The sequence below is a fragment of the Marmota marmota genome, unplaced genomic scaffold, assembly GCF_001458135.2.
Source record: "Marmota marmota marmota unplaced genomic scaffold, marMar, whole genome shotgun sequence".
Lineage (NCBI taxonomy): Eukaryota > Metazoa > Chordata > Mammalia > Rodentia > Sciuridae > Marmota > Marmota marmota.
In genome coordinates this window covers 7,603,202-7,628,959 of record NW_026000048.1, presented here as the reverse complement: position 1 = coordinate 7,628,959, position 25,758 = coordinate 7,603,202, and the positions used below count along the sequence as shown (strand labels likewise).

General features: G+C 36.7%; 1 protein-coding gene and 1 long non-coding RNA gene across 3 annotated transcripts in view; one reads left to right on the top strand and one right to left on the bottom strand.

Moving 5' to 3' along the window:
- The window catches only part of LOC125619558, a 12,668-nt gene extending 4,490 nt beyond the window's left edge, over positions 1-8,178 (top strand). Inside the window, exon 2 of the long non-coding RNA XR_007351091.1 lies at positions 4,030-8,178. This is a non-coding gene — a long non-coding RNA (uncharacterized LOC125619558). The remainder of the gene's footprint in view (positions 1-4,029) is intronic.
- Atp5f1c (ATP synthase F1 subunit gamma) lies at positions 5,912-25,758 on the bottom strand. Of its 2 annotated transcripts, XM_015495191.2 has the most exons (10): positions 25,619-25,757; positions 16,621-16,655; positions 15,971-16,102; positions 11,929-12,133; positions 11,404-11,547; positions 11,232-11,296; positions 10,123-10,278; positions 9,385-9,481; positions 6,738-6,771; positions 5,912-6,048 (listed from the first exon to the last, which is right to left on the bottom strand). In XM_015495191.2, the coding sequence occupies exons 1-9, from the start codon at positions 25,672-25,674 to the stop codon at positions 6,765-6,767; spliced, it is 897 nt and encodes a 298-aa protein (XP_015350677.1). In that variant the 5' UTR covers positions 25,675-25,757; the 3' UTR covers positions 5,912-6,048; positions 6,738-6,764. The 2 variants fall into 2 exon arrangements, with proteins under 2 accessions (XP_015350677.1, XP_015350678.1); XM_015495192.2 differs by lacking the exon at positions 6,738-6,771 and having other exon boundaries at positions 25,619-25,758.

The window sequence follows — 25,758 nt, the reverse complement described above, 5'->3', positions numbered from 1 at the left end:
GTGTCCTTCCCCCTGAAGATCCTCTCCTTTGGTCATGGAGTTTCAGGATGAAAAGTGACTAGGATTTTGAAACAATATAAGGGATCATGGCTAGTTATTGGTGTGACTGCTGTGAACCACCTGGTTATCCATTCTTAAATTATTTTGATTATGCCTATCAAGTAGTCTACTATTTACTGTCTATTTCACCTGGGGATTCTTTGTCTGTCAACCATCTCTATAACTCCTTGGGCAAGCCCAGCTCATATATCCATTACATACATTTGTATGTGTGTGTGTGTGTGTGTGTGTATATATATATATTTTTTTTTGGAAGGGGGTGCATACTGAGATTGAACCATTGAACCAGGGTCATTTAGCCACTGAGCCATGTTCCCAGCCCTACCTTCTTGTTTTTTTTTTTTTTTTTTTAATATTTTTTAGTTGTAGTTGGGTACAATACCTTTGTTTTATTTATTAATTTTTATGTGGTGCTGAGGATTGAACCTGGGCCTCGCACATGCAAGGTCAGCACTCTATCACTGAGCCACAACCGTAGCCCCCTACCTCCTATTTTTAATATCATGATAATTGCATTCACCTGACTTAACCAGTAAGCAATTGAGCTCTGTGACCTGATCTTTAGAATTTTAGGATCATTTTTTGGGGGGGCAGTCTTGGAGGGTACCGGGGATTAAACTCAGGGGCAATTACTGAGCCATATTTTCAGGCCTATTTTGTATTTTATTTAGAGACAGGGTCTCACTGAGGTGCTTAGCGCCTTGCCATTGCTGAGGCTGGTTTTGAACTCAAGATCCTGTCTCAGCCTCCAGAGCCACTGGGATTACACCCAGCAGAATTTTAGGATCTTGTGATTCCCACATTTCTAGAATATGTAGTGCATTGACACATTATTACCAGCTAGTTTCATTGTTATATGATACCAGTTCATCACTGGTGAAAGTTCCCTTTGGGAACTGCTGTGTTATGCAAGGAATATCTGTGCTCCATCCCTCACCAGTGCTGAAATCTTTAGAGCCAGCCAGGTGGGTGAGCCAGCTTCAAAATCCCATCTTAATACTTGCTCTCTTAGGCCCCCCAAGTACAAACTGTCCCAAGTTGGACAGTCCTGGAGGCAGTCTTTGAGATGTAGATTAACCTGCAGAGACACCTTTGGAGTCACCACCTAGGAAACAGGAAAGGGAGGGAGGAGGGCAGGATGTAGGATGGGAAGAGAGGAAAGAAGAATGAGGACTGGAATGTAAGAATGAGAACAGAAGGGAAGAAGCAAGATTTGGGGGGGTAGGGAGACCATGGGCTACATACAGCCCACACTTAAGCCAATCCCACAGAGAGCTATAGAGCTAAAATGGCACTTTGAAGTTGTCCTGAGTCAGGTAAAGGGACCTGGACCTCAGCCACCTACATTGACCAGGCATTAAAAGTGGGCTGTTCCACATCAGGGAAGTCACATTGCCCCGTTATTAGTAACAAAATTCGATCACTTGTAATTTTTGCCTGCCAGATCTCACCATTGTAGAGACACCTTTTCTTACTTTAAAATTAATCTGTAAAATGATACTTTCAGACCGAAAAACTTGCTTCTGGCTGGGCATGGTGCCTCACAGTTGTAATTCAGGCCACTTGGCAAGCTGAGGCAGGAGGATCACAAATTCAAAGCCAGCCTCAGCAACTTAGCAAGTCCCTAAGCAATTTAGTGCATCCCTGTCTCAAAATAAAAATAAAAAAGGGCTGGGATTTGGCTCAGTAGTTAAGGACCCCTGGGTTCAGTCCCCAGTACCAGAAAAGAAGGCCCCAGGATGGGGATGTAGCTCAGTGGTAGAGCACTTTATCCCCAGCACTGCAAAAAACAAAACCTGCTTCTTCATGACCGTGGTTTTATGGCAGCTTTCTGATCTCTTTTTTGCAAAGTGTTGATTTTCCTAAGTGTTGATCATTTCTTCTCCATTTATTACCAGGCAGTCTTCTATAAAGAAAAGTTCTCCCACCTTTTCTAATATCACTATATGGTCAGAAATTCTTTTTTTAATTCAATATGAATGTGTTCTAATCTATCACAGTTATTTTGATGATTAAATCATCCCCTATTTGACCAGTGGGAGCCTATACAAGCCATGGTATTGGTTTTTGTGTTTTATTCCATACCAGAAATTGAACCCAGGGGCACTGTAAAACTTAACTACATCCCCAGTTCTTTTCATTTATTTATTTTGAGACAGGGTCTCAAATTTAAGTGGCTGAGGCTAGCCTCAAACTGTAATCCTCTTGCCTCAGCCTCCTGAGTCCCTGGGATTAATCAGCATCACCACACCCAGCACCACTGCCATATTCTTGTTCCATGGCACTATCATTCATTGGGCATTTCCTTACTTGATTTTCTAGGCTCCCCTTGTGCTTTCCTTGGAAGGGCCTCATCTCTTTAAGGGGGCTTAGTTCTTTTTAGTGAGGAATAGTTATCTATGAATAAAGATGTGAGTGCTAACAGACCTCCATTAGCACAGTGACATTTTTGCTTTAGGGACCTTGAAGTGGATGGAACATATGTTGTATTTAATGTCCTAAGTGCATATTGATATCACTAATTGAAATCTAAAACAGCACATTCCTTTCCTCCTTCTGTGTCAGCTTTATATCTTCCTTCTCTCAAAGGGAGAACACTGGCTTCAGTAATATATAAGGGTTCCTTTGTCCTATAATGCCTCTGCCTGCTTGTTAAGTTTTTGTTTTCTTTTCATGACTCACCCCAATGGTTTTAATCATTGGCTTTATAAAGCTGACACTTTAATATAACACTTTATCTCACATTTTTCCTGAATGCCGTACTGGTGTGGCTCACTGCATCTAATAACCAATGTCTGCCTGGATTTCCTGTATACACCTTAATATAATTAATGCCCAAAGCTAAAATCATTGTTCTTTCTCTGTGTTCTTCAGAAAGTGGGAGCTGTTTTCATCTCATTCACTGTTAAGTACCCAGTATATAGCATAGTACCTAGCAAGTAGTCAGTATTCAAATAAATAAAAGCTTTTTTAGAACAATTCATCTTGCAGTAATGTATAAAATGGAGAAGAACACAACTCTGAAGATAATAAAACACTGAACTGTATACTTTAGAAGGGCAAAGTTTATGCAAGATGAATTATATCTCAATGAAACTGTTATTTTCAAATAAAAAAATTAGAAACAGTAAGTGTGAAGGCCAGGAAATAGGAACCTACTGCAAGAGTTATTGCAGTGAAATAGAGAGCTGCTTTCTTTAAGGGCACTGGAACCCAAGTAACTGTAGACAGCTTAGTAGGGCACAAGTTATGTTCCTCACCACTACTACTATGTGCAGAAAAAACTATCTTCTTGTGTGTAGTTGGCAAAGCATACTGAAGCCATGTTCAGTTTTTTTCCTCATGATCCTATGTTGGGTCTGTTAAGAGAAATGCAGAATTTCTAATAAAAGTGCCATTTCCGCTGGGTATTGCTTTCCTTTATACATAGTTAATTAGCTGGTGTTTAAAAGTAGAGTAAAAAAAAACAATTGATGGCACGTTCATTTGAACAGCAGTTACGTAAATTTTCTTACTTTTAAGTTGCAACACAAATGAAAAAGTTGATGTCACTAAGATGGGAAGAATTTGTATTTCAATTAAAAACACTCAATTTCAAAAATAGACAATGAATGAATGGGCTATTACTATCTTTTCTCTCATCGGATTGTTAAAAAAAGCAGTTTTAGAGTAGGGGGAACCAATCCTATGCACTGTTGATTCAACTTTACAGTTATTTTTAGAGCAGTCTGGCAGTGTTTGTTTTAAAATGTACAGTTTGTACTTTGCATAGTACTAGCAGTATCATAGCCAATGAGGTTTATCCAAGGCACAATTAGTAACTGAAAATTTACATACTTTGAGTCATTGATTCTACCTCTAATAATACACCAAAGTATACAAAGACTAAGTGCTGAAAAAGGTAGCACTTTACTAATGTAGAATGTCCAAGTTGAAGCAAAGTGCATAATATGACCCTTTAATTTTCAGAAATCTGGCCTCGAACTTGCGATCCTCTTGCCTAAACCTCCCTAGTAGCATGCAGTTGGGATTACAGACATGCACCATGACACCCAGCTTCTCATCAGTTTTGAATATGAGCAACAACCAAGAGTTTGCAGGATCTGGGGAAAACTTAAAACAAAGATTGGCAGGCAAACCAGGTCAAACTCATGAAGAATTTTTTTCCTTTTACATTTTGAAAGGATTGTCTGAAGCAAAACAAAAGAAGCAAAGAATATGTTGCTGAGACCCTATGTGGCCCAGAAGGCCTCAAATATTTACCATCCGGCCCTTTACAGAAAATGTTTGCCAACCCGCTGGAACAGAAAAACTAGATACCACGCAGGAAAAGCATCAGATAGAATTATTAATATGTAAAATAAATATCTTAAGGAATTATTAAAAATACAAAGAATAAAAAAATGCAACAGAATTATCAAGTTAAAAAAACAACTTAACAAAGAAAAAAGATAATGTGGATAGAAAATTCAAAAAGAAAAGACCAATCCAGAAAGTTAAAATCCAAAGAGCAGGAGTTGCAGAAAGAAGGAACTCTTCAACAAAATAATTGATGAAAATGTCCTTGGACTACAGGTTTTTATATTTTCTTGACTGAGTCTCCATAGCTAAAAAAGTCTTAAGTATTCAACACAATGTACAAAAGGACTCCTTATCAAGATCATTGTAAACTTTCACAATAACGAGGACAAAGGTATCTAAATGTTTTGGGGGCTGGATGGGTATTGAGGGTGTAGCCTGATGGCAGACCATGTGTTCAGTTAACATTATCTAGGCCCTGGGTTTGTTCCCCAGCACCAAAACCCAACAACAACAACAACAAAAAGCTTTCAGAGAAGAAAAACAAGCATCCCAAAGTTCAGATATCAAATGGTTTTAAAACTTTTGAAGTGTCACATGGAGGCAGGAAGATGAAAAAGCCAAATCCCTTTAAAAATTCAGAAGGAAATCAATTTCAAACCTAGAATCTTTACCCAAACAAATATTTCTAAATGTGCAAATGGAATAGACATTTTAAGGCACAGGTCTTAAGATCTTGGGAGCCTTTTTGTTGGAAGCAGTACAGTACTGATTTCTTTACAGGTTTGCACTTGCTAAGTGATTTTTTTTTTTTTCAATCAATGTTCAATTCATTGTTAAGAATATAGTTGATAGAAAAATAAAATGATTGACTCCTTTCTAAATATATGCACTTACATTTTTAATGGTTTTTAAAAGTTATATACATCAATTGTAAAATATTTGAGAATAGGTTTTATGTTTTTATATAGTTTATATTTTTTGGAATTCACATTTTTTTTTTTTAATTACAAAATAAGTGCCCTACAAAGCCAACATGGCACATAAACTCAATTCAGGCATCCAATCTTGATGGTTATATGAATGTGAATATCGTACTTAAATATTTTCCTAATGTTTACAAAAGGATTTTATTAGAAAATTTATTTTGGGACAGGGATGTAGATCAGTGGTAGAGCACTTGCCTAGCATATACAAGGCCTGGGTTGATCCCCACCCAGCACTGGAAATAAATAAATAAAGTGAGTATATGCCTAGAATTCTGTATCCCATGTATGAGAAAAACCAAATGCCTCCAGTAGCATTTTGCTGAAAGAAAGACTGCAAAAGGAAATTTTTTCAAAAGAATGGCAGCCAGGGCTGAAGGTGTGATGTGCAACCCCTCGTAAGCTGGCCCCAAAGAAACTAGACTTTTTAAGGCGGGTAAAATTAGAAGAGCTTCTTAAATTTCTTCCAAAAAATAATTTCATAGTAGCATACTAACATTTTTAATGTTTTAACACCTCATTTTGAAAGGTGCAGTCATTTTTCCTTAAGAGACAAGGGACAATGATTTTCTTAAGTTGTTTATTGTAAGATAATTTACAAACATCTTGCTGTCTTTAGTAATTCAAACAATGAACCACATTTCTTCTGACAGACAGCAGTAAGCTAAAAATAAAATCAGCTCAGAGAATTTTCCTTCTTTACCTGAAAAAGAAAAGTAAAAAACAAGTAAAAACCATATAGTATTTTTTGGGGAAAATAACAATGTCAAGAGATAACATATTTTAATTGGAACATAAAGAACTGAATTTATAAAATATTCCAGTGATTCTCAAATTTTGGTCTGTGGAAACTTTTTATAAGGGCAAAACTATTTTCATACTACTGTTATTTTTTGTTTTATTCTCATTTTATTCATAGAGTGTATCATGATTTTTCAGAGGCTACATGATGCATGACATCACAACAAAATGAATACAAAGCCAGATGAAAATCTAGCTGTCTTCTGTTAATCAGACATTAAGGTGTTCTTTGACCATAAATTTTGAGAACCACTCTTCACTAACCTACACATGATATCTCAAAATAATGTTAATTCTCAATCCTTCCATATACTTTTCTATGACCAACCAATTTATTAAAAAAATCCTTAAAGTTTATTTCCTTCCATATCTTTTCTATGACCAACCAATTTATTAAAAAAAATTTTTTTTTTTTTTTTTAAAAAAAGCGCCCCAAAGCCCACTAGCTTCCATAAATTGGCTATTACTACAAATTGCCCTACTCATCTAAAATCTCTTAGAGAAGCAGTTTTGTTATTGCTAAACTGGCTTTAGTTTTATCTGGCTAGGTTTCTTTTCTGAAGGAGTATGAGAAGAGCAAGTGCACTTTACCTCTCATCTGGGGATGGAACTTGATCATTAATCCCTGGTTATTATATTAGAAGAAAAAGACAAACACAAAACAAGCACGTCAAAAAGCAGTCCATGCTAGTTAATCATAGTCCATTTCTTTACATGCTACCTTGAGTATATCATATAAATGCTAACCCAAGTATTCCTTTAAAAATAACTAAATGATATAAAAAGCTATAGATTTCACTGTGGTTAGAAGAAAAACATGTTCATGCAAGTAGGCAAGACTGAACATACAAATTTAAGTTACTATTTTTTCTATAGTTTAAGCTAGCAAATTGCCACCTCAAATATTATGGTTTATTCACGCATTTAATTTCATTACTAACTAATCAATGTGTTTGTAATTACGTATTACAATTTTGAATCATAAATGGTGAGTTATAGAACATGCAAGTCCAGTCATAAACGATCCAACTTTGGGACTGCATTAGCTAACTTCTAAAATAAAGATTTAGATTACACTTCTAGAGTAAAAAAGTAATAGTCAAGTTCCAATTATCTGGATTTTGTCCCCCCTAAAATTCTCAGTTTTATGTCCCAATTCCCCACTCCTCATTTCCATCCTGATTCTCATTTTTACACAAGTTTTATCATCACAGTTCATAAATCACCTTTTCAAGAGCAAAAAAGTACTTTTGAGTCCCCTGGATGATCTCACACAGCACCCAGGCCTTCAAAGTGCAGCCCTCTCTCCCCCTCCTCTCCCTACCCGGGCCTTCTCAATCCATTGTAGGACATGGTCCCATCCTAGCCTCAGGAGCATAGAGAAATAAAAAGACAATTTTTAAAAAATAATTGTTTAGTTGTAGATGGACCCATACTTTTATTTATTTATTTTTATGTAGTCCTGAGGATTGAACTTGGTGCCTCACATGTGCTAGGCAAGTGCTCTACCCCTGAGCTACACCCTCAGTCCCAAAAAGACAAATTCTTGATATGTTGTTAAGTGCCAAGATAAAGGGAAGCACAGAATTCCAAAGAAGAGTATCTTACTCAAACTGTGAAGGAGGGTTTTCTAAAAGAAAGGATTCCCCTAGCCCAATTGGTAAGGATAAACATGAAGCAATTAGATAAAGAATCCAAAGATCAAAGGGAAAATAAGAATGACATTTTAGGCAAAAGCTCAAACCACTTCTTTAGAGGTGAGAAAGAGAATGATGTATTTGAAGACCTGAAAAGAGATCAAAGTGATTGAGGTTCAAGCAAGCAAGAAATAATAAGAGATTAGACTGGAAAGAGTGTTGATGGCCAGAATACATAGGATCCCTTATAGTAATGCAGAATGATTATATTATAAAGAATGGATTCTGTTATTTTCTTAATAATGTACTAAAGATCAGCAAATTTTTTCTGTGAATCATATATTGTCTGACTTTTTATAATCCTTTAAAAATGTAGTTCTGGGCCAGTTTGCTAACCCCTGTGTTTTATTCAACATCTGTTTTTTTCTGTTAAGACTGTACCACGCATGCTACAAACAGTTTCTGTTTGTTTTAAGTGCCTGTGAAGTGTCAGGTGTAGTGGTATACACCTGTAGTCCCAGTTACTTGAGAGGCTGAAATGGGAAAATTGCTTGAACCCAGGAGTTCAAGGTCAGCCTAGACAACATAGTGAGACCCTATCTTAAAACAGAAGCAAATACAAAAACGTTAACCCCCACATTTTCTTGAGGAGGGTTGGTACTGGGAATTAAACACAGAGGCATTTTACCACTGGGCTACATCCCCAACCCTTTTTATTTTGAAACAGGGTCTTGCCAAGTTGCTGAGGCTGGCCTCTAACTTGCAATTCTCCTGCCTCAGCCTCCAAGTCATTGGGATTACAGGTGTGCACCACTGTCCCAGCTCAACCCTTTTTTAATTCAAGAGAGAAATCTATGTTAGATGGGCCTAAAATATTACATAGGTATTTAAATTAGTAGGAGGTTAAGATGGAATAAGTCAAAGTTAATTTGCTATACATTTCATCTTTCATCACACATATATTTTCCTTATACTATTAAAATATAAATGTCTTGAAAGAGGATTACATCCTTAACACTGTGCCTAGCATTGTACTTTGCACACTGTAGATGTTCAACTTAATAATTTTTTAACAAAATTCCCATTATCTTATCCTTTGTTTCACAATCACTAAATTTTCTCTACCAATTTTCTTGAGGAAGGCAGTATGTATCTTATGGTACTCGAATAGAAAACAACAATTAAAAAGAATTCCTGGACTCTACCTCTATTCAATGGTTTATAGAGTTATGCAAAACCAGTCCTATAACTCACAAAGTATGGCTTATAATGCTTTAACTATCAAAGACAGATTTTACAAATGATAATCATTCATATCCTCCTTCCTAACACTTATGGAAAAGTGAAAGCTAGCAATACCATGATCCCTGAACAGAAGAAACTAAGCCTGACTGTTTCAACTGAAACAATAAACCAAAGAGATCTCATTTCCATCAAATCATTATATCCTAAGAGTAAGGACAAAAGATTAAGCAATGAATCATTTCAACCTTAATAGACAAAACAAAACACAAAACTTTTAAGCAGCCAAGGCTAAACAAGCACATGCAAGGTGATGAGTCAGAAAAACCCCTCTGAGGGAACAATCTGTAATTACTTACAGAGCTGCAGCACCAGAGATAATTTCAATCAACTCTTTTGTGATGACAGCTTGTCGGGTGCGGTTGAATGTCAAAGTCAATTTATCAATCATCTCAGCTTCCAAAAAAAAAAAATAAAATAAAAATAAAACCAAACAAGAATAATTGGTTAATTAGCCTCTTGCTCATTTTAAAATTAAGAGTTTTTTTTTTTTTAGTTGTGGATGAACACCAGTATCTTTATTCTTATGTGGTGCTGAGGATCAAACCCAGTGCCTCACAGATGCGAGGCAAGCACTTTACCACTGAGCTATAGATCCACCTCAAGAGATTGTTTCTTCTTGGATTCCCAAACTGACTTCTCAAAAAGAATTTTATGAAGGTATTTTTATATCTTCCATAGGCTACCTTGCACAGTATTTGCAAATCTATCAAGTAAGATGCATTTCCCTCTAAGGCAGAGAATATATTGTTAATGGTGTCCCCCCCGACCCCCCCTGCTTGATTATGGTACTGGAGATTGAATCTAGGGGCACTTTAACACTGAACTACATCCCCAGTCCTTTTGTATTTTTATTTTGAGACAGAGTCTTACTAAGTTGACTTCAAACTTGGGATTCTACTGCTTCAGCCTCGGTTTATAGGCATGAACCACCACACCTGGCTCCTGTTTTTTGATGCTACTCTGGGCAACATCAGCAGAGGTACACCCTGGGCTCACAAACATTACTGCTAGTTCTGTCCTTATTGTGCGCTTACAAGCGTTTTTGCTGGCATTATCCATAGCTGTCATTCTAGCACTTTGTTCGCTGGTGGTAGACTCCTTCAGGGAGTAGTAGATGATGTTGGCCAGATTGTATTCTTGGTAATTTTGCAGCACATCAGCATCAATATCATCATAGATGCTCATGCTCTCTGTTAAAATAAGTGATACATTTCTTTGAAATTATACAGAACAAAGACTAAGTTCATCAAAAACAACTTAATAGTATAAAAATCCTTTATAGACACTTTAAAGTTAAATAAATCTGTTCTAATAATTTCATCTATTTCTGTACTATATATCATAGCATATTTTCAGCAAAATATAATATGTTAACAAAGCCTTTGATATTCTATTTGAGAAATTTAAATACAAAGAAGCTGACATTCAAAACAATTACTAAACTTCATGGTTGTTAAGTCCTCTGGATAGCACCAACCAGAGTATCACAAATCCAGCAATTTTTTTTTTCAATAAAACAATTACTTCCCTCACCAGCCACTATAGTGTGATACAATAATTTCAAGTTAGCCATTTAATTATTGAAGAAATATGAATGTCAACTGGAAAATTAAATGAAAGAATCTTTCTAAGCATAAGAAAGAATGGGAGAACTAAAAGCTGATATGAATTTCAGTTTTAATGTTGTAAAAACGTATCAGCCCATTTCCCTCCTTCCATTTCCCTGGATTGAACCCAGGAATGTTTAACCACTAAGCCACATCCCCAACCCACTCCTACTTTTTTTTTTTAATATATTTTCAGTTGTAGGTGGACACAATACCTTTCTTTATTTTTATGCAGTACTAAGGATTGAACACAGTGCCTCACATGTGTGAGGCAAGTGCTGTACCACTGAGCCACATCCCCAGCACCTCCAGCCCTTTTTATTTTGGGTCAGGGTCTTCCTAAGTTGCTTAGGGCCTTGCTTTAATTGCTGAGGCTGATTTTGAGCTTGCAGTCTTCCTGCCTTAGCCTCCTGAGCTGAGGTGTGTATCACTGCACCAGGTTTGTAACAGGACATTCTGGACAAATACTACATTCCTTAGTGTACAACTCTCTCCGTTCCATATCTAAAAATACTTTCCATATAAAAACTACTTACCAGCACTTGCAATAGTATTAAGAGAAAAGATGGGCTTTTCTTCTGTCTTATAGGAGATTACAGACCTAGAAATCATAAAAGCAAATATAAATCTCAATAATTTTTAAATTAAAACGTTTAGTTATTTGAAAACATGAATAGAAAAGAACTTTGAATTCTAATTGTTTCTTGCCTGAATCGATTAAAGATGATAGAGCCTTCATCAAACTCATATCCAGAATTTAGTAATTCAAGAGCAATGACCGATGCATCTCCAAAAGTAGGGGGCTTTCTTCCCACGTCTTTGAATGTCACCAAAAACTGATCCGAATGTGTCCTACAGAACACATAAAATAGTTTAATATCACCAGGGAATAAGTGTTTAGGGAAATATGAGTGGTGATGGCTCTGAGTTAAGTTGTTGTGCATATTAGCTCTGTGACACCTCCTAAAGTTCTTTGTTTGGTTTACTGCCAAAACCTTTGGACATTCCCGTTGTATGCAACTTATGGTACAGATGAGGGACAAAAGGGAAAGCAAGTAAAAAGGGGGGAAATATATATTCCAATATATCCTGAAAAAACAAAATAAAAAATAAAATCTCTGTGAGTATACCAAAAAAGGTAACTAAAAACGATATTTGATTAAACTATCAAAGAAACTTCCATTTCATCATGCTTGCACCATTATGAACACGAACAACAGACATTTAATGTACCTATGAAGTATGCCTCTGATTTTATCACCAACTCCAACAAGCATAACTTCTTTTCCAGCTGCCGTGAGTGTAGCCACCTCACTTTTCATCTGTTTGGCAACCGAAGAATGAATAGCACCACAAAGTCCTCGATCTGAGGATACACCAATAAGGAGGTGTTTCTTCTTGTCTTCAGGTACCTTAATATCAGCTTTCTCATACAGAGCTTGAAACACATACACACACACACACACACAAAAAAAAAAAAAAAAAAAAAAAACAGCTTTTCTTAATATGCAATTTATAGTAAGTATAATAATAATCCCTAGTTTACCAACGCATGCTGTTTTCACAATATGCAATTAAATTTAAGTGACACTTGACAAGTATAATCAAAAGTGTCTGTGTAGGTACTCTATTTACAACTAGGCTGAAAACCAGAAAGGTTTAAATCTGTATGTAAGAAAGTTTCCTAAGGGTCAATTAATGGCCAATTTTCTTAAATACTGACTAAAAGAAATCTCTAGTACAATTAAAAAACTTGTAAAGAGCGCAGAATTATAGAGGCACCTACTTGTCTAGATACCAGACTTCTAGAGAATGCAAACTTCCAGCACACAACTGAAAGAGCAGGAAACAAATATTTACTAAGCTGCTTATATAATCTGCATATCAAATTCTTACAAAAAACTACTAATTTTGAAGTAATGAAAGACAATTTATTTTTGGTATTATTTATCAACTGTGTTGGACTAGTCTTCCAAGAAACAAAGGCAAATGAGATTAAAGATACAGTATTTTACTATGAAAATACTTGTGAGAGAAAACAGGAATAAGTCAAAAGAGGCTGAAGAGCCATCTACCATGATGCAAGCCTGACCTGCAGGAAGGAGAGGAGGAAAGGCTAGGCAGCAGATTTCTTCACTACTGGCAGTTTAAGGCTGCTGGGAGCCCAAGTCTCCCTAAAACAGACCTGCTTTCCCAACTGCCTATACTCAGTCACTGGCTAGAAGCAGCCCTTGGGAAGGATGGCTTGACCAAACAGGGTTTTAACAGCTGGCACTCCCTGAGGTTGCAAGGTACATTTTGCAGCCATTATATTCACCCACTTCAACAACAACAAAAACAAGGAACAGAGCACTTAGCATTTAGGCCTCCCAAATACAAGGCCCTGGGTTAATCCCCAGCACCACAGGGGGAAAAAAAAAAAAGAACAGAGCACATTTATCCACTTCAAGAAAATTCCTGCTATTTTCCTGTTCAGTATAAGACAATCACAGGATCTCCCATAAAGAATAGAAAGAAGTAAATACTCAACTCCAAAGTTTGCAGAATGGGAAGAATACTTCTTTAAAGTTCTTTAAAAAATGTTTTGCACAGCATAAAATGTCTATTTTAAAATCTTTAACATATTATTAAAAATTGGTTTAATTTTTGTCTTTGTAGTCATAGATGGAGAGTATGCCTTTATTTTATTTATCTATTTTTATGCAGTGCTGAGGATTGAACCCAGTGCCTCACACATGTGAGGCAAGAGCGTTGCCACTGAGCTACAGCCCCAGCCCAATATTTAAAACTTTTAACCATTTCATATCTAGCAGTTCATACTTTTTAGTTTAAAGGGCATAGAAATTGAATGGCAGCCTTGACTTGAATTTTCATTTTTATACTGCAAATAACTCTATTCAGCCATCTGAACCAGTTTCTTATTTATTTCTTTAGTGGTTCTGGGGATTGAACCCAGGGCTTCATGCACACCAGCTAAGAGCTCCAGCACTGAGTCACATCCACAGCCCCTGGTTTCTCCTTTATTAAATGAGTATTTTGTGGCTATGAACTTTTGGGGGGAACATTATTATATTTATTAACAAGAAAGGTAAATAGTTCAGTGACTTTCCTTTTTATATATAAATAAGTCAAAGAATAATTTTTTAATGAACTCTTCTGTTTGCCAGAGTTAACCTGGCCTTAGTTTGGCTTGAGAAATTTGGTATGAAAATGCAGTAATTAATATACTACATCTCAAGAGCCAGGGGTACAACTCAGTGGTAGAGTCTTGCATAGCATGTACGAGGACCCCGGTTTGATCCCTGGCACCAGAAAAAAGTAAAAGGAAAAAAAAGAGAGACTGTGGAGATAAAATTATTGAATGCCCACTATGCCACACATTCTACTTAAAAGTTAGGTATCCAATAATATGAGTAAGACATAATCCTATATAAACTGGAAATCACTGACCTACTCTAGGTTAGAAATGAGCATCACAACCAACCTGAGAATGAGTCTTATGGGAGTCAGTGGGTTTGAAATGACTGGATAGTTAACCTACCAACTCTCTTCTGTACTAAATATTAAAGTGAGAGGCCATTTCATCTGAGTCCTGTTCTATTTTCTTACATAAAATTTCCTTTTTCAGGACAAATGTATGCTTAAAAAGGTACAGAAGAGTACAAAAAGTTACTGCAGAAGGCAATTCTACACTTAATGCATAGATATGCTTTATATACAATCTGCAGAAAATGTAAAAATATATTATCTTCCATTTGGAAATAGCAAACTTTGCCTTCTAAGTTTATATTTAAACATTCTGCTTGCTAAAACATTCTGTTGGTAAGAATCATTTTCCTTTAGTCCTATTCACTTGTACCTTTACTGAACAGTGACTGTTCTAGGTGCTGGGAATTCAGGAATGAAGCTTCTACTCAAGTTGGGGAGTCAAATAATAAAACAAGTAAACAAGGACAGGTAGTGTCATGTGGAAATAAGGAAGCATAATCCAAATGCATGAAGTATTGCAGAGATGATTCAGGATAAGGTGGTTTAAGAAGGCCTGCATGAAATAAAGAGGAGCAGCATTTTGAGCAGAGGAAATTAAAACAGCAGTGTGGGTGCGGGGAGGTATGTGGGAGGTACAGAATCATGTAAAGACTTGAAGCCCATGGTAACAACAATTTTATGCTAACTGTAAAGAGATTTTATGGCAGGGGTCAGCATGAACTGCTTCACAACCTAATCATTCTGGCTGTGGGATGCAGAAAAAGTGGAAAGTGGCAAAAGCAGAAGTAAGGATGCCAGTTCGAAGGCTTTAAGAACTGAGCAGTAGGGACTATCTTCTTTAAAATGAAAAATATTCTTTTGGAAAGATATGAGCCCCAAATTTAAGAATTTAAATGGTCCTGAGCTGAGACTTTTTAAGGCTAAGTGGCAAATAAATGGGGGCTTCCTATATGAGTTTCTTCACTTTCAAATTTATATAAGTTTCATAATAAGAAGTCAGGCACAGTGGCACAGTGGCTCAGGAGGCTAAGGCAGGAAGATCGCAAGTTCAAAGCCAGCCTCAGCTGCCGCAGCCTGGCTGGGCACAAAATAACCCAGCCGCCAGGAGGCACTTGTAGGTTCAAACAGGAACTCCTTTATTGCCTTAACTCCACCAGCACTCCACACGCGCTCCCTGGAACTCTCCCAGCTCTCAACCGGCTCCTTGACGCGAGAACTCAAAGGGAACTCTGTGAGAACTCAAAAGTAGCAAGTGCCGAGGCAGCAGGAGCTCCTATTTTCCCTGTTTTTACATCACAGAGATTCTCAAAACACCATTAAAAGTCATATCCATGACCACTCCACCAGTTCTCCTTTGCAGGGCACCATCTCTCCACCCTCAATCCTCTCACCCTACAGTCCTAAAATACCATATCAAAGGCAACACGATGCAATCAAGCATCTCTCTGTCTCATGTACTATCTTTTCAAGTGCTTTTGATGGTATATTTAATAATATAGGAAATACTTCAGAATATTTAAGGTTACATATACAGTGGTTACACTGTCACTTCTTGCCCATTTATATGTGACCTTGGGCAAGTTACTTAACTTTGATATGCAGGGACCCTAACAGTTCCTATTGCAGGGTTGCTATGAGTCCGTGTAGAACGGCTGTATGTGAAAAATGAGTACACGTCAAGTATTCAGAATAGGCCTGGTATTACAGAAAGCACTAAAGAGAAGTCATAAATAACCTTTATGTTTAAACCGTTCTTCATAATTTGTGAATCAAATTCTTCTCTTACCCAAAGATCCTATTCCATACACTCGAGCTGGTTTCAATTCCCTCTCAGCTCGGGCATATTTTGCTGCTGCTACCATTTTCATAGACTTGGTAATTTTCTGGATGTTTTTGATTGACTTTAGTCGCCTGGTAACTGAAAATTGAAAGGAGTTACAATATAATTTCATTTGTGAATTCACTGAAATTTTTTCTAAAGTGCAAGGTAGAATAATTAGTACTTAAACCATCAATAATCACCATGATATTAAAGTGGTGTTCAGTTAAAATTAGTACTAATAAAGGGCATGACTAGCTGTTATTTGGACAGAATAAGCAAATGGCAACCTAAGAGAAAATAGTACATTATATATTTAAAACATTTAATGACACTAAAAATAGCCTTAACCGCATATTTAATAACATTACGTATATATGTATATGCAAACATTATAAATTTTTCTAGTTATATCATTATTACTCTAAAGACATGGAATAAAAATTTTTCATTATACTTTTCTAAAACAAGTCCAACATCTCACATACATAATATAGATTCATTTTGCCAATTATGATCAGTATAAAATGGGCTCAAGTGGTATATTTTGAAAGTATTTTTATTTGTCAAAATTTAGTTTTCCTTAATTCACATATTGAGACATATAACATACTTACTATCTTTCAGAGTTGCCATATTTCGAACTTGGATCCTGAGAATAAAAGTTTTAAAAACAGTTTAGTTTTCTGAAATATAGCTCCACTATCTAAAAAACATGTTCAGAGTTAATGTTTAAATATCCATGAGAAACAATCTGTCAAATACAGTAGTCTGAATGTAGATAAAAAGACACAGACATAAATAAATTTCCAATAGTAATAACCAAGGCCTGTACCAAAACTTTGTTTTGTTTGGCCTAACTATAACATAAACTATTTGCTTAAGTCTCAATGGTAGTAAAAAATGCTCCATTCCCATCTCCATCTTTGCTTATATTACTTCCAGGATAGAAAAGTCTTTTTCCCTCATTAGGCTAATTACTTAAAATCAAGGCCAGACACACCTAAAAAGAAATCCTTGACTAAATTAGGGCAAAGCAATGTTTTAAAGTAATACTGAGCATCCAGTCCAGTGCAATGGTGCACTCCTGAATCCCAGTGAGCTGGGAGGCTAAGGCAGGAGGATTACAAGTTCAAAGCCAGCCTCAGCAACTTAGTGAGACCCTGTCTAAAAATAAATTAAAAAGGGTTGGGGATATATCTCAGTGGTAACGTGCCCATGGGTTCAACCGCCAGAAGCAATAACAATTATAATATTAATATAATAATATATAATAGTTATCAATCACAGAGCCTAACATGACCACATGGATGGAAGTACATTTATTTAAAATTATTTTTACCTTTTTAAATTCAATGAAATAAACTTCTATGTTCCAGTGAATAGGATATGGTTTCTGACCACCAGAAACGTATTATCAACTCAAGTTTTACATCAAATTTAATCAAATATTTACCATCTTGAATATTAAAATGCCAATGCACATAGATAAAAATGATTAGACTTGATTGAAAGTTAGTGAAAGATGAATAAGAGGATCCCTACCCCAGCAGAAAGACAACATGTTATAAATTATTATCTTTAAGCCTTTGTTATTCACACAAAGTACTCATGTTGGCCAGCAAAGCTACATGGGAGAACTGAAGAATCAGTAAATTTGTGCATAAAGCCAGGCAAAGGTGGACATTCTCAGAACTGGATGCAATTTTGAAAGACGATCTCATGGGCTAGGTATGCAGCAGGGGAAGCAGGAAACACAGGTTGTGTTTAAATGTTATTTTAAATATTTAATATTTTTAAATATTAGAAAGTAAAGCAGTGTAAATACTATTTAGGAGATAGTACAGAAAAGATGAATCAGTTGAGTTTTCACATAGCAGTGACAAGCATGAAATGAAGCAGAAATATGGATGAATATTCATACTATGGAGACATGGGCTGCTGGTGCAGCTTCCAGACAAGAGACAGCAAGAATCTGAACTAAAGAATGAGCAAAGCAATGAGACTGGACTTAAGAACAAATTCTTAGTGAGAAGGAAAACAGTAAGACTGACAAAAGTTTATAATTTGAAGACCTGAGTGCATGATGCTGTCATAATCAATATAGAAAAACTGAATTGGGATTAACACCCTGGAGATAGTGAGTTTTGAAAAATAAGCAATTAAAAAGACTAGGGAACAGGGTAGAACTGTCCAATGATAAGTGAGAGGTTTTGAGAGTTGAGATATAGATATAAAAACTATAACTAGTTGACGCTAAAAGTAAAAACTGCCAGGAGCAGTGGCGCATGCCTATAATCCGAACAGCTTGGGAGGCTGAGGCAGGAGGATTTAGAGTTCAAAGTCAGCCTCAGCAAAAGCGAGGCACTAAGCAACTCAGTGAGACCCTTTCTATAAAAAAGGGGCTGGGGATGTGGCTAAGTGGCTGAGTGCCCCTAGGTTCAATCCCTAGTACCAAAAAAAAAAAAAAAATCAAAAACCTACCCCAAAACAGCAGGTCAAATTAAAAGCAGAGAAGTACTTCCTAAGAAGCAAGCATCAACCTAATACCAAAACCTGATAAGAAACAAAAACCAGAGACCAACATCTCTCATAAACTCAGATGCAAAACTACTCAATAAATGTATTAGCAAACCAAATCCAACAATATATTTAAAACAATCATACACCATGGCCAAGTGGGACTTATTCTAGGTATGCAAAGCTCACTCAATGCTCAAAAATCAAATAAGATAATCTACACATTAACTGGTTAAAGAAGAAAAATCATACATTAATAGATTCAGAAAAAGCATCTAGCAGATTCTAACACCCATTCATGAAAAGCCTCTCAGTAAACTAGAAATAGAGGAGTGCTTCCTCAACCTAACAAAAACCATATAAAGATGGTGAAAAACTAGAAACCTTTGCCCCTAAGACTATGAAAAAACAATGTCTCCTCTAACTACTTTATTCATCATCATACAGAAAATCATTGAAAATGCAGTTAAGTCAAGAAAAGGAAGTAAAAGGTGAACAGATTGGGAGAAAAGAAAGAAAACCTTGTTTGTTCATAGATGACACAATTATCTATGTAGAAAAATCCCAAAGAATCAGAAAAAAAAAAAAAAAAAAAAACCTCACCTGGAACCAATAAGCAATTACATAGCAAGATTGCAAGATATAACGTTAATTTATGTAAAGTTCATTGCTTACCTATATACTATTATCCCTCAGTATCCATTGGGTTTGGTTCCAGGACCACTCATGGATACCACAATCCTCAGTGAGCAAATCCCTTATATTAAATAGCATTGTAACCTACCGATATCCTCTTGTGAACTTGTGTTGAGTGTGTAAGTGTATCTGTGTGGTGCTGGGGACTGAGGCCACGATCTCACCCACATTAGGCCAGCACTCTACCACAAGAGTTACATCCCCGACCCCATCATATAAATTATCTCTAGATTAGTTGTTGTATTGTTTAGGGAATAATGATGGGAGGGTAGTCTGTACGTGTTTAGTACATATGCAATTTTTTTCCAAATATTTTTGATCTGTAGTTGGTTGAATCTGCAGACACAGAACCAGCACATAAGGGCTCACTGTACCAGCTACAAACAAATGGAGTTTGAAGTCATAAAACATCACAGAATTATACACATAAAAATAATTATAAAAGAAAGCTCTAAACAAATGGAGAGATTCCATATTCATGGCTAGAAAGTTCCAATGTTACTAAGATCAGTTCTTTACAATTTGATATATAGATACAACACAATTCCAATCAAAATTTTAGCAAGTTACTTTGTGGACATCAATGTACTAATTTTAAATTTAATATGGAAAGGCAAAAATCTAGACCAAACAACATTGAGGAAGAAAAAGAGAACTGAATCTCACTACTTGACTTCAAGACTTTCTAGTGAAAGAACAGACAAAAATAGAATAATAGCCCAGAAAGAGACCCACACAAAAGTCAACTAATCTTTGACAATGGAACAAAACCGATCCAACAGAAAAATAATACTATTTACAACATAGAATGCTAGAACAATTAGACAGTTTCACAAAATTAGCTCAAAGTGAATCACAGATCTTTTGTAAAATGCAAAAGTATAAAATTTCCAGAAGATACCACGGAGAAAATCTAGGTACCTGGGTTTTACAATGAGATTTTAGATTCAATACCAAAAGCATGCTCTATGATTAAAAAAAAAAAAAAAAATTTAACTATCAAAATCTAAAATTTTGGATCTGTGAAAAACACTATTAAGAGAATGAAGACAAGCTACAGACTGGGAGAAAATATTTGCAAAACATATTTCTGATAAAGGACCTGGACCCCAAATATAAAACTCTTAAAACACAAAAATAACAAACCAACCAAATAAAAAAATGGGCAAAAGATTTCCACACCTCACCAAAGATTTAGATGGCAAATAAGCACATATACTTATCAGGGAATTGCAAATCAAAATAAGATACTACTATATACTTAGAAGAATCCATTAAAAAAATAGCAAGGGCAGGGTTTGTGGCTCAGTGGAAGAGCGCTTGCCTCACATATATGAGGCACTGGGTTCAATTCTCAGCACCACATGAAATTAAATAAAATAAAGGTATTGTGTTCTTCTATAACTAAAAAATTTTAAAAAATGATAACAAGTATGTGGAGCAAGAGGAACTCACATTGACGGCCAGTGGGAGTGCAAAATGCTATAGTCGCTTTGGGAGAAGTGGTTTGTCAGTTTCTCATAAAGCTATATCTAATTACACAATCATGCTCACAGGTATTTACCCAACTGACCTGAAAACATGTTCACACAAAATCCACACACAAATGTTTACAGCATTTATTCATAATTGTCAAAACCTGAAGGACACCAATATGTGACTGAATGATAACCGAACTCTGGTACATCTGCACAGTGAAGTATTATTCAGTAATAAGAATAAATGAGCTATCAAGCCATAGAGACAGGGAGAGACCTTAAGTGCATATTTACTATATGAAAGAAGACAATCTGCAAAAAGCTATATATTGTGCTAGAAATGACCATAGCAACAGTAAAGAGATCAGTGGTTGCGAGGGTTTTGAGGACAGGGGAGGAGGAATTTTTAGGGCAGTGAAACTGTTCTGCATGATAGTGTAATAGCAAATATATGTCATTATGCACTTGTCAAAACCCATAGGTCTGTATAAGAGAAAGAGTGAACCTTATTGAAACTATAGACTCAGTTAATAATAGTATCAATAATGGTTTGTTAATTGTAGTACTTATACCACTATAAGATATTAGCAGTATGGGAAACTCTTCAGAGTGGTAGATGGGTACATGAAATCTCCATACTAAATGTTCAACTTTCCTACATATCTAAAACTCTACTAAAAAAATGACGTTTTATCAATAGTAATTTTTAAATGCAGGTATGAAATGATATGTGTTCTATGGTCTCATTCTTGTGATTGTGTTTATGTGCATAAAAATAAATATGGAAGGTCAAAACCAAACAATTTGTCTTAAAAGTCTTGACTTATCCAGCATAATACTACTATTACTCATTCATAAAGAAAAGAGGAAGCAGACTACATGTAAAACAGGAGGTTTTACACATTTAGTATGAGAATGGATATACTAAAAGATTAAAAACTGAAAAATACTGGCAAAGTCTGACAGAGTACAGACTAGGGACATAACAATTGTTCTATTAACAACTGTTGTTCATAATGGCATCTGAAAAGTAATACCATTTTTGGCTGGCTTTCTTTTTTCAGTATAATGACTTTTTCACTCCAAACACTCTTAAATTTATGGGCTGTCACAAATGACATTTGGATATTATGGTTTTAGGCAGGCATTTCAATTTAACTGACACAAGTTTCTCATTAGAGAATACTGTATGGAACAAATTTGAATTCCATGTCACATCTGGATGAATATACTATTTTGGTTTTTCCTAAGTATTCCAAGTGAAAGGTATGAAGAGGAAACATTTCCGTAATCCGTTATACTGTGCACATGCTATGATTTCATGTGTTTTGAAGCAATCTCATATTTAGCCTTCATTTAGCAATAATGATGACTTTTATGTTTTTGTTATTTTGTTTTTTACCATCAAAATAGCCATGAACTATTTTGGGGGATGGCTTGATTTACTGAATTTTGTGCTGAGAAGATTTTGCACTGAGAGAACAAGTTCTGAATCACTGCATCATGTCCTGAGAAAGCCTCAGGAGATAATTTGTGAAACTTGAAATACATCAAATACACTGGATAGAGAATCACACCAGTCAGTAGCTACTATAATCATATAACACTGTTAGAAAACCTGAACACAGCAGAGGAGGGAATCATGACTGGTTCATTGTTCAATGAAACTGCAATTTGAGACATGTTTAAAAACAAATAATGCTTTATGTTACAAAAATTAAGAAGCAGCATCAACTAATTCTCCAGGGAAAATATGAAGTGTGTCTAATTCTAAAATAGAATGCCAGTGTAAAAGTCCATCACCACTCTACACCAAGTAGTACCTCACACTTCAACTCCCACCATGGTTCTATCTTCTCCTCTTGGCAGATATGATAATCTTCTTACACCTTTGGGGACAAAGGTATTGGATGATGAACCCGGAGGTGCTTTATCGCTGAGCTAGATCCCTAGCCCTTTTTATTTCATTTTTTGAGACAGGGTCTCATTAAATTACTTAAAGCCTTGCTAAGTTGCTGGTGCTGGTCTCGTATTTATGATCCTCCTGCCTCAGCCTCCTTGAATCATTGGAACTAAAGTCATGTGCCACCATAACCAGCTTGAAGCTGATGTTTGATGAAGAGTCATATTCTACCTGTTAAATCAACATTCCCAAAGGTCAGGACTATGACCTTTATATGCTGATTGAGATTCTAATTTAGGTTTCTCACAGTAGTTGCCTCTGAGAGCCCTTATTTAAAACAAACCTTTATTAAAATACCTTCAAATTATCTTGTAGTTGTTTTAATAAAAGTTATTTTTAGAATTTTGTCTAAACATAGTGTTTCTGGGCTGGGGATGTAGCCCAGTTGGTAGAGTGCTTGCCTTGCATGTACAAGGCCCTGAGTTAAATCCCCAGAACCACAAAAACAAACAAACAGGGGCTAGAGATGTGGCTCAGTAGTACAGCACTTGCCTAGCATGTGTGAGGCATTGGGTTCGAGTCTCAGCACCACATATAAGCAAATAAATAAATAAAGATCCATCAATAACTAACAAAAATATTAAAAAACAAACAAACAAACAACAACAACAAAAAAAAACCCATACTGTTTTAACTTCACAGCCCTTTATATTTTTTTTGATACAGAATCCTGCCTCAGCCTCCAGAGTCACTAGATTAGGTGTAGTCCACTGCACTGAGCTCTCTCCACTTTTTGTGTGTTGTATATATGGTGCTGGAGATTGAACCCAGGGCCTTGTGCATGCAAAGCAAGCATTCTATCAATTGAGCTACATCCCCAGCCCCTCTCCACTTTTTAAAGAATAATGTGAACACTGCTTAAGTTTCTAAAAATACTGACAGATTATATTAATGAACAGCAAGATAGGAAGAAAAAGAGTTGATGTTCGCCCAGCACTACAGCATACCAAAAACAGTCACGCCAGGAACCTCAATGGGTGATATTCATTTTGTTTGCCACTACATTTTAGCACTTTCCATGGTGCCAACTGATGTAGGGTAGGCACTCCACAAACATTTGCTTAGTAGTTAATAAATGGGAAAATCTATACAACTGAGAATTTAATTACTGTGACTTAATTCCCTTGAATGTTCTTTTTCAGAAAGAAGAAAAATCCGATTTCTGAGGCTAAGCCACCAAAAATTTTATGTAGATAATTCATACTATACTGAACTTACTCATTATCCTGAAACTCTTGTATATTGCTATACTCTCAGCTTAATGAAAAGACCAATCTATCTCAATCAATGATTAATAGACTCTTCTCATAAATTAGGATACAAAAATCTAGTTAAGTGCTGTAGCTCCTTAGAAATTCTCCATACTATAAAACAAGGGAATTGCTAGGACACAGCCTGTAGCTAATAATCCCCTCAGCAATTTGTATAAAATTGCCTAGCTTCAAAACATTTCATACCATTATACAATGCCAACCACATAACAATTTTTATCATCTATTACTAGGCCTTCTGATATGTATTTTTCACCCCAGAGAATTTTAAAAATTGTCCAAACATACAGCACCTTTTATGGAGATTCCTTGGAAAACTTGGAATGGAACCACCATTTGACCCAGCTATCCCACTCCTCCATTTATACCCAAAGAACTTAAAAACAGCATACTACAGCAATGCAGCCTCATCAATATTTATAGCCACAATTCAAAATAGCTAAATTGTGGAACCAATCTAGATGCCTTTCAGTAGATGAATGGATAAAGAAACTGGTATACATCCACAGTGGAATATTACTCAGCATTAAAAGAGAATAAAATCATGGCATTTGCAGGTAAATGGATGGAGTTGGAGAATATCATGCTAAGTAAGCCAATCACAAAAAACCAAAGGCCCAGTGTTTTCTCTGATAAGTGGATGCTGATCCATAATGGAGGTGTGGCAGGGGGAGCATGAGAGAAATGGAGAAACTTTGCATAGGGCCGCTGGGGGGAGAGGGGATGGTAGGGGGAATGGAGGTAGGAAAGATGGTGGAATGAGATGAACATCATTACCCTAGGTACATGTATGAAGACACGAATGGTGTGGCTCTACTTTGTGTACAACCAGCGAAATGTAAAATTGTGCTCCATATGTGTACTATGAAATCAAAATGCATTCTGCTGTCATGTATAACAAACGAGAATTTTAAAAATGAATAAAGATATTTGTAATTACACACACACACACACACAATCGCCTCCTCCCAGGACCTTTGGACAATTTCATGACCTTGCAGGTTAATGCTTCGGCATAATCCTCTGAAGGTGGTGCTATATGTCTTTCCCTACTTCATCAATAGTCAGATCTTTAAAGTCTCTTATGCACCAAGACGCCCATCTGCCATGATAGCACTAATTTTTTTTCACCTTCGTTTCTTCAGTACCTAGCAAAGCGCCCGCTACACTGTGGGTGCTCACTGAGACGATAGCTCTCAAAGGGTCACTCTGCCCAGCACTGGAGTCTTTGAACACGCGTCAAGGACATAAAGCACACCGCACCCTTGCCCGAGGCCTTTCCTAGTTCCTGCCTGCACCTTGCGGACCCTGCTAACAGCTTCCCGAGACTCTGCGCCTAGTTTGTAGTAGCGGAAGCTGGATGTTTATGAGCTGAATGAATTCCAGGTCGCCCCGTCATTAATTCGGACTAAGGTCTCAGTCCCGAGGTCCCAGATGACCCTTCCAGCCTCAAGGGACGTGGCGTGACCTTGCTCCCTTTGACCCCCTCCAGCCTTCGCGCGCGCCCTCCCCGCTTCGGAGCAGCTTCCTGCTGCCCCAGCTGCGAGACTTCTGCAGAACCCACGGCCTAACTGGGCCCTGCGGCCCCAGGTCGGTCTACGCTCCCTACCCGCGCCCCACCTCCATCCCATTTGACCGAGCTCTTCCATCCCTCCAATATTCGCAGTCCTCCCGCAATCTGCCATACCATTGCGACTGCAAAGCGCGGGCAGACAGCCCAGAGACGGTCGCCCGAGAGAACATGGTGGTGGTACCGGCCTTGCTTGAAGGTCGGGCAGACAGACCTTACTGCGCACGCGCGGAAGCTTCCCCACGCGCACTTCCCAC

What these genes read in the sequence shown, in the direction of transcription:
- Atp5f1c (XM_015495191.2), bottom strand. Translation starts at nt 25,674, where the DNA reads ATGTTCTCTCGGGCGACCGTCTCTGGGCTGTCTGCCCGCGCTTTGCAG. An exon ending in ATCAGAGGCATACTTCATAG is followed by an intron (nt 11,548 to 11,928) that starts GTACATTAAATG and finishes TGTGTTCTGTAG; the next exon opens with GACACATTCGGATCAGTTTT. An exon ending in TAATGCCAGCAAAAACGCTT is followed by an intron (nt 9,482 to 10,122) that starts GTAAGCGCACAA and finishes TTTTTTTGGAAG; the next exon opens with CTGAGATGATTGATAAATTG.